Here is a 7,968-nt window from a genome sequence, read left to right as displayed (position 1 = left end):
TCCTCCATCCCTAAAATTTGGCCTCAACTAATGGGTGTGTAGCAACATGTAAGACCCCAAGTTATGGTATCTCTTCCAGCTACAAAAAGATTGAATAGAGCATCTCTTAGAAACTTATCATCATGGACCATTTTGCCCTTTTCTTCACCCATCATTATCATAGCACTTTTGTTGCATTCATTTAACTCTTGGCGCTTAGTTGCAATGCATGAATATATTGCATGCTTTTGTCATCTTCTCCTCACCAATTTGAAGCCATTCTTGAAACTTCCAAGCACTTCTTGGAACTATGTGTCTATAGAATATGGACTCCTCAATTGAGAGACTCTTATTAGGATCATATCCTAAAACCATGATGCATGTCTCGTCGAACACATCTTGAAGATCCAAAACATTTCCATGTAACCATGCATGATCAAGCTATATATGCTTGAACCCAATTCCATTGGTTGATTTTCTAGAGCCTATATATGCTTTTGTCCTTTTCCTTGTGTTTTGATTGTATATGTTGGAATCTTAAACTTCAAGCTACCCATGATTAGTTTGAAATGTCAACTAATGTACTACACTCATCTGGTTTTGTAGTTGTAAGTAGGACCAAAGGACCTACCCAAAACTCCGAGTTTGAGCACTCTTCCATCCCTGCCACCATAAAGAAGATGTTCAACCTTTCATCTAACTTCTTGACTCGTTGGGGAGTTAAGTTCCCCAAGAACAGATTGCCCAGGTATCATTTCGAATTTTCAAGTTCCTTCATGTATGTGGCATCATGTAGTAATTGAATTAAGATTGTGTGGTATGTTTGTTCTAGTGACTCTACCGGATGTAAAGAAGACGGCAAGCTATCCGAGTTTCAGAGCGAGGTGGTTTCTCAATGGTGACCACTTCTTGAGCAGTTTCCCCGACGAAATGAGCAAGAAGATGAGTGTGAAGGAAGCTCATGGATATGTAAAGGGAGCTGTTTCAAGGTTCATAAGAGCTAGCAAAGAAGCCATCAAGCTATTGTTGATATGAGATCCTCCCTCACTACTAGAACTTCAATTCACAATTGATACCAGTAATACAAGGAAAAAAAAAAAGGACAAGTGTGGTTATCTTTTATCTAATTATTGATTATTATAGGTTGTGAGATTGTTCTGGTGTTAAGATATTGAAACTGAAGTTTCAATAGTAGGGAAGGGTGTGTGCCAATGTGGTCTGTTATCTTGTGTGTGAAGAAAGGTTCATTTTGTTTTTATTTCTTCAAACGTTTACTCCAAGAGTAATGGTTTGGTTAGTGGTTAAAGTTAGCAGTAGAAAAATTTTAGTGTTCTTGTACAAAGTACAAATCATATTATAAATGAAGCACCACGATTTTATTGAGTTCCTTCTGTTTTTCATGCAAATGATTTTCTGCCATTTATTATTATTATTATTATTATTATTATTATTATTATTATTATTATTATTATTAATGAAAACGACCAATTTTGGTTTGATTCCATAGTGTCAAAAATTTCATTTGGGTTGAGTGAACTTCCTTTTCAAATCAAACGGCAAACACCCCTAGAGCAACTCCAATAAGATATTTTTTGGATATTATTTTTGACATCTACAGTAACTGAGATTAGTATCAGTAAAAAAAGATAGTAACACTTTAAAAAAAGGGGATGGGATGGGGATGGGGGCAGGATTGATATACCTAACTCACAAGGATCTGCGAAAAAAAATTTAATTAAATATTTATATATATATATATAAATTGTGTAAATAACTCTAATTCATTTTATTTTAATTTATATATTAAAAATTTTATATATATTATTATGTTAAACTCATGTTTAAATTGTGTTTGATTTGATATATTTAATTGAATTGTATAGGATTGTGTAATTGGACATTGAAGATGCTTTTATTGGTCTTGTAATTGGGCATTGAAAAGTTAGTTGACAACGATAATCTTGCCTGAAAAGGAGGCAATTTATAAAATAAAAATTCAAGGGTTATATAGAAGTACTTATCAGAAATTCATAATATTTATTTACAAAACCTATTCTTTAACTCCCAAGTAGAGAAGAAACAGTAAAGAAAGAATGTATTATCTGCAGTATAATAAAAATCATCCCTTTGAGTGTCCTAGAAATGTTAAGGGTCGCATATTTTTCAAAGCAACCATGCTACTTACACAAAAAACAAGACACTAAATTAACTATAATATAAATTTTATAATAAAATATAAAATACATACTGAAAATAAATTAAAAAACACATATTTATACAAAATTATATGATGATTAATTTAGTGGCTGATTTTTTTTTTATGCGCTTAGCATTTTTGTTTCTGAGGATAGAGGAAAACAAAGAATTCCGCTAAAGAATGACACGAGAACCGTGAGACCAGAAATCCTGCTACACAACATTGAAAAAAGAAGGTTGTTAGGACTTAGGATCATGTTTAGAAATCAGAGGCATGAAAGAAATAAAGGGAAAGTAAAGAAGATGGTAGGTATAGATTCTTTCACTTTATAGAGAGTAAGAATCAATGGACACCAATCTCATCTTGGTGTTTTTTTTCTTTTTTTTTTTTAAATTTGAAATCCCAACAATTTCCTCTCTCAAAGTAGAGAAAGGCCTTTATCCTTTATTTTCTTAACTCAAGTAAAGAAGAGGGAGATCTTTTCTCTTAAACTTGAAGATTTTTTATCACTAAACTATGTAAGCACTTTCCCATCCTCTTTTTTTTGGTTCATACACACCCACTCACACACTACACTAGAAGCTCTTTTCAACCACTAGGATCACGCTTGGTGTGTCTCTCTAAGAGGCAAACATATTTGCCACTAGTACACAAGCCTCAGCCACACTTTCCCATCCCTTAATCAAATATTTCTCAAAATCAAATAAATGAATGGGAAGGAAAAGATCCCTTTTGTGATCACTATGCAACTTCAAGTGTTAGAATATCAAGAGGCATAATTAGCATTTACTGTACTCTGAACTCAGGTTTTCATTTCATGATACTACCCTCAAATTTAAGAGTTCATCCTAATCTTCAGGTTGAATAAGGACTTTGCCACGTTGATATATCAGAGAGAAGATCACGCAGTTGATCAATGAGTATCTTTAGGTGCATGTTCTTGTTGGCAAGCTCCTATATTAACGAACAGATATTGAAATGTTAAACACAATAAATATAATTTGAAAAACAAAATAGCTTGTTTCAGCAAGCTAAATTTATTAACCCAATTAAGTTGTTTCAGCAGTATTAACCAGTTAGATTGGCAAGCCCCTAGAAGAATAAAATAGCTTCCAGTAAACTTAGCTGACATAACATGGATCCCCCAATACACAAAATTTGAGCCCAAAGTGACAATTTCAATGTTCAGGAGTTGAAATATTTATCATAAAAATAGATCAAAGTTTATAGAAACATATAAAAACTTCGCTGCAACTTACCTTTCTTAGAGAAGAGGCTCGCTCCTCCAATTTCTCAATTTCCATATCATCCAATTCCATTGGACTATCAGTTGAACCAGTGTCAAATGATTTTGCCTGTAATACCGACCTATTTAGTTTGATGGGAAAAGAGAAAAAAACATCCCTAGACAAAAAGTTGTAAAGTTCACAATAAAGAATATGCAAGTTTGCATGCCAATATCCTTTAAACTTCATTTCACACTGCATGGTTCAAATTGCGGCAGATGACATGATAATATACAAGAAACAAGTTCAGTGAAGGTGATATATTATAGTTCTACAACTATGGTTCTGTTGTTTTATCCTTTAGTAAGATCACTATCACACCAGTGTTTATCATAGTCATGGAAAAAATTATATATAAAACACATGAATGCATAAGTTTGAAACTCTTGTGAGAAAATATTTGAAACCACTCAATGATTAACTAACTTGATATCATATGAATATTTCATACACTTAGAATTAACTAACCACTTTACTTGAGATAATCATTCGTTAATCCTTCAGCCAGATGGATCATTTTCAGTACTCTATGAACAACAATTACCATAGTATTCTGACAGTTCTAAAATCTTAATCCCTATCCAAACCATGCATGTGCCAAAAATTAAAATATATGGAATAAATAAGAGTTTAATTTATATGCAACTGTCACATACATAAAAATGGTTTGTCTTCAAATTCTGAAAACAAAAAAAAAATGTACCTTTTGAGAATTGGGAATTGCTTCGAGAACGTTTCGAAGAGAAGCAATAGCGTTCTTATAGCGAAACCTTGCCTCTTCGAGTGCGCCACCAGCACCAGCTCCTCCACCAACGGCACCACTCTCAGCATGGTGGTTGGAGTTATCGGAGGCAGCATCTCCGGCGCCACCGTTGGAAGAGTGAGAAGAAGGACCGTTGTTATGGTGAAGCGGGGAAGCTGAGGAAGCTGCAGACGGAGAAGCAATGGACCACAAAACGGGGTTGCAGAGCTCGTCGTTCATGGAAGATAGGATCTGAAAAGCGTACTCTATGGTTTCTTCGAGGTACTTCTGGCCTTCCATTGCAAGCTCCTGTGTCGTTCTGGAACTGCTTGAACCTGAAACGATGCCGTTTACTACTGATTGCTCTTCCATTTTAGTTGCTGCTGAGTTCAATCGAGTGTCTTGGATTGTTGATAGTGGGAAATTGGAAAACCCTAACCCTAATTTGGAGAAAAGGAAGTGAAGATTGAAAATCAGAGACAGAGGGATTCGAACCTGTTCGGATGAAACCCAGTAGAATTCAATCAAGCATTGACTAGGCATTTGAGAAAAAGAAAGAATCAAAAAGAACATTTAAATCACAGCAACAATACAATAACACCAATTGAAACATTTAAAAAGAAAGCAACCAAAAAGAATATCTAAAAATCACCAAGGTTGAAAACAATAATTTGATCTCAACGAATTAAAAGCTAAGCTTCCAGGAAAGTGAAGAATACCCAAACCAAAGAACCTTCAATCACAGTTTAAACCAAAATTCAGAATCCCCTCAAATTGAAGCAGCAAGCAACTTGAAAATCAAAGAACCAAAAGATAATTTTCAAATAAAAGATTCAGATCACCAATCCTAACCAGAAATAAAATCAAATTCCAATAACAAAGAAATCTAGAAGCCTAGAACAGAGCAGAGCAGATCCTGAGGAAGAGGGGGAACAGAAATAATTAACTAACAATAATTATTCATTCATACCTACACATTACCAGCAATCCAATAACAATACAATAACAATACATACCTAAACATTACCAGCAATCCAATAACAATACAATCCAATCCAATTATTCAATTGAAACAGGCAAACAGGTAATAACAATCCATTCCAATAACAATACAATCCAATAACAATACAAAGTTCACAGTTCTGAATCAGTAACTTAGTTCAGTTGAAACAGGCAAACAATTATTCAATCAATTATTCAATCACTATATCACTATATCAGTTCACACTTCACAGTTCACAAAAAAACAATTATTCAATCACTATATCACCATATCAGTTCACAGTTGAATGACTTGAATCAGAGTTCACAGAGCTTCACTATTTCAGTAAATCATAAGTTCAGAGTTGACAGAGCTTCACTATATCAGAGTTCAATCATAAATTCATAGTTAATAAAAAAAATTACCTAGAGAACATGCAAGAGACTGTGGTTGCGGAGGGGGACAGAGACACCGAGAGACAGAGACAGAGACACCGAGTGACCAAGGGAGACAGAGACACCGAGAGACACCGAGGGAGACAGAGCATGCAAGAGTGGTGGAGTAGACGGTGGCATCGAAGTTTGCGATGGCTGCTGCGCGATGGAGGCTTCGAAGGTTGCGCGACGGAGGCTTCGAAGGTTGCGATGGCTGCTGCGCGATGGAGGGGAAGTGAGCGCGCAGACGGTGGCTGGACGGAGGTGAGGGGCGCTCTGGAGCTCGATGAGATTGAAACGGCGCTCTAGAGTCTGGAATGCTAGATCTGGCACGGGAGGATGCAGTTAGGGCTGGCTAATTGCCTCAGTGAGTGGAACGGCAGCGTTTTGCTGCCCAGCCAAAAAACCGGCCGGATCACGGTTCGGTTCGACTGACTGGTTACCGGCCGGTTCACCGGTTCAATTTCGATTTTCAAATTTTACAATTTTACTGATTGTTCGAATTGTTTTTGTGTTCGGTTCACGGTTCGACCGGTTTGACCTGCCGGTCCGAACCGATTTTCAAAACATTGCTGCAGCGTGAGGTGAGGTTGAATGAATGGGCTTCACATTAGGGTTAGGGTAATTTAAATGTTTTATTTATATACCGGTTCGGTTTGGTTTGGTTTAAGTTTTCTCAACCAAAATCGAAAACCGATCCAAACCGAACAAAAAACTGCAAAAACATAATTTTTCGGTTATTTCAGTTTTCAGTTATTTCGATTTTCGATTTTTTTTATTCGGTTCGTCGGTTTTGTTCGGTTTGTATTGGTTTTGAACACCCCTAGATACTACTACACCAGATGCGTGTTGATATTATAATGTCTGGATACTTTTTTAGTTTCCAAAGCAATTGAAATGATAGTGTAAGAATCATTGAATTACAAAAATATTATTTGTACATTAAAAATAGTTATTAATATATTTATGTATAAATATATGTGTGGTTTAATTTATTTTTAATGTACATTTATATTGTAACATATTTTATATTAATGGCTAATTTTAGTGACTGATTTTTGTGTACATATAATATGATTTAGTTATTAAAAATCTAGAATATCAAATACATTAATTTTATTTGTTTCAATGTCTTTAATCGCTTTTTTTAATTTACATATTGAAAAAATAGTGGTATTATTCATTGTTATTGGCTCATTGTATGTGTAGGGATATAAAATTTTGAATGATGGCTAACAACAAATCAGACCATCCGATTTAAGGGTGCCACAAATCGAAGGTTGGTATTGACTCAAATCGAATGGTCAGATTGAAGGTCAAATTTAAATTTACGAAGATAGGACGATGGAGATTTGAACCATAAAACCTAGCCTTGGTTTTGTGGCTTAGATCAATTAGACAGATAAGGTAGAAAGTACAGGAAGTCGGACGATAGAGAGGGGCACACTAAAATCGGATCCTTGGTTTTGAGGTACATGACACGTGTCACACATGCAACCATTCTGATGGGTGAGAGGCTCCTCTTCTCTTTCTTCTATCCCTCCTCGATGCTGAACTGAACTGAACTTTCACTCTCACTTTTATAGTTTCATTTCTTTCTTCATCTTTTGCACAGCAAGTACCTCCATAAACCATCATTTTATTAACCAAAATCACACAATGCCTTAGAAAATAAATTAAAAAAGTTTATTCTCTTGAACTTCACATTATTAACTATTTCAATCAATCACATTATGTAAGTATTTATTTTAATTTTTTTTGATTTAAATATTAATATAGTAATTTTGTATATTTGATGATGTTTATAGATTAAATGGTAGTATTAAAATAATATTTTAGACATAGTTGTAAAAACTGAATCGAATTAGTCAGTTTGACTAAAACATCGATAAATTGGATTATCAATCGGTTTAGTTAGTCTTTTGAACCGTTTAAAAATAAAAACTGACATAAACCGATCAAAATTGAAAAAATCGGTCAAATTTAATTAAAACCGACAAAAATCGATCCAACCAGTTCGGTTTGGTAACTTACCATTCTATGGTGCTCCATAGCAACGTACCTCTATCTGTGATCAGCGTGCCACTTGTCAACCTGTGGTAGAGCCAATGGGACCTCTTGTTTACAATGTCTCCTAGTTATCACTCTGTTATTGTGTTTTCTAATATTATATATGACAAACACTAATTATATAGTAAAATTTTGAATTAAATAATTTTATAAATATCTAATTTAATTTAAATTTTGTATTCTCTATTTTTTGAATTAATTATATTTTTTAATTATTTATCATTATTAATAGAAATATAAATTTTACTAAAAGTTTATTAATTTACTTTATCTATTTC

General features: G+C 34.2%; 1 protein-coding gene and 1 long non-coding RNA gene across 4 annotated transcripts; one reads left to right on the top strand and one right to left on the bottom strand.

Moving 5' to 3' along the window:
* Positions 1 to 215: 215 nt before the first annotated feature.
* Positions 216 to 1,366, top strand: LOC112764162 (uncharacterized). Its single transcript, XR_003183034.2, has 3 exons — positions 216 to 448; positions 586 to 727; positions 812 to 1,366. It is a non-coding gene; the product is annotated as an uncharacterized lncRNA (long non-coding RNA).
* Positions 1,367 to 1,959: 593 nt separating this feature from the next.
* On the bottom strand, positions 1,960 to 5,975 carry LOC112764160 (mediator of RNA polymerase II transcription subunit 30). 3 transcript variants are annotated; one of them, XM_025809697.3, is made up of 5 exons: positions 5,612 to 5,975; positions 4,166 to 4,644; positions 3,436 to 3,531; positions 3,004 to 3,130; positions 1,960 to 2,385 (listed from the first exon to the last, which is right to left on the bottom strand). In XM_025809697.3, the coding sequence occupies exons 2-4, from the start codon at positions 4,574 to 4,576 to the stop codon at positions 3,032 to 3,034; spliced, it is 606 nt and encodes a 201-aa protein (XP_025665482.1). In that variant the 5' UTR covers positions 4,577 to 4,644; positions 5,612 to 5,975; the 3' UTR covers positions 1,960 to 2,385; positions 3,004 to 3,031. The 3 variants fall into 3 exon arrangements, with proteins under 3 accessions (XP_025665482.1, XP_072079572.1, XP_025665481.1); XM_072223471.1 differs by having other exon boundaries at positions 4,166 to 4,699; positions 5,612 to 5,962; XM_025809696.3 differs by having other exon boundaries at positions 1,960 to 3,130; positions 4,166 to 4,699; positions 5,612 to 5,962.
* Between the last annotated feature and the right edge of the window lie 1,993 nt (positions 5,976 to 7,968).

Source organism: Arachis hypogaea, chromosome 17 (genome assembly GCF_003086295.3).
Source record: "Arachis hypogaea cultivar Tifrunner chromosome 17, arahy.Tifrunner.gnm2.J5K5, whole genome shotgun sequence".
NCBI lineage: Eukaryota > Viridiplantae > Streptophyta > Magnoliopsida > Fabales > Fabaceae > Arachis > Arachis hypogaea.
Note: the sequence above shows the minus strand (reverse complement) of the source record. Positions and strands in the feature narration are given on the sequence as shown.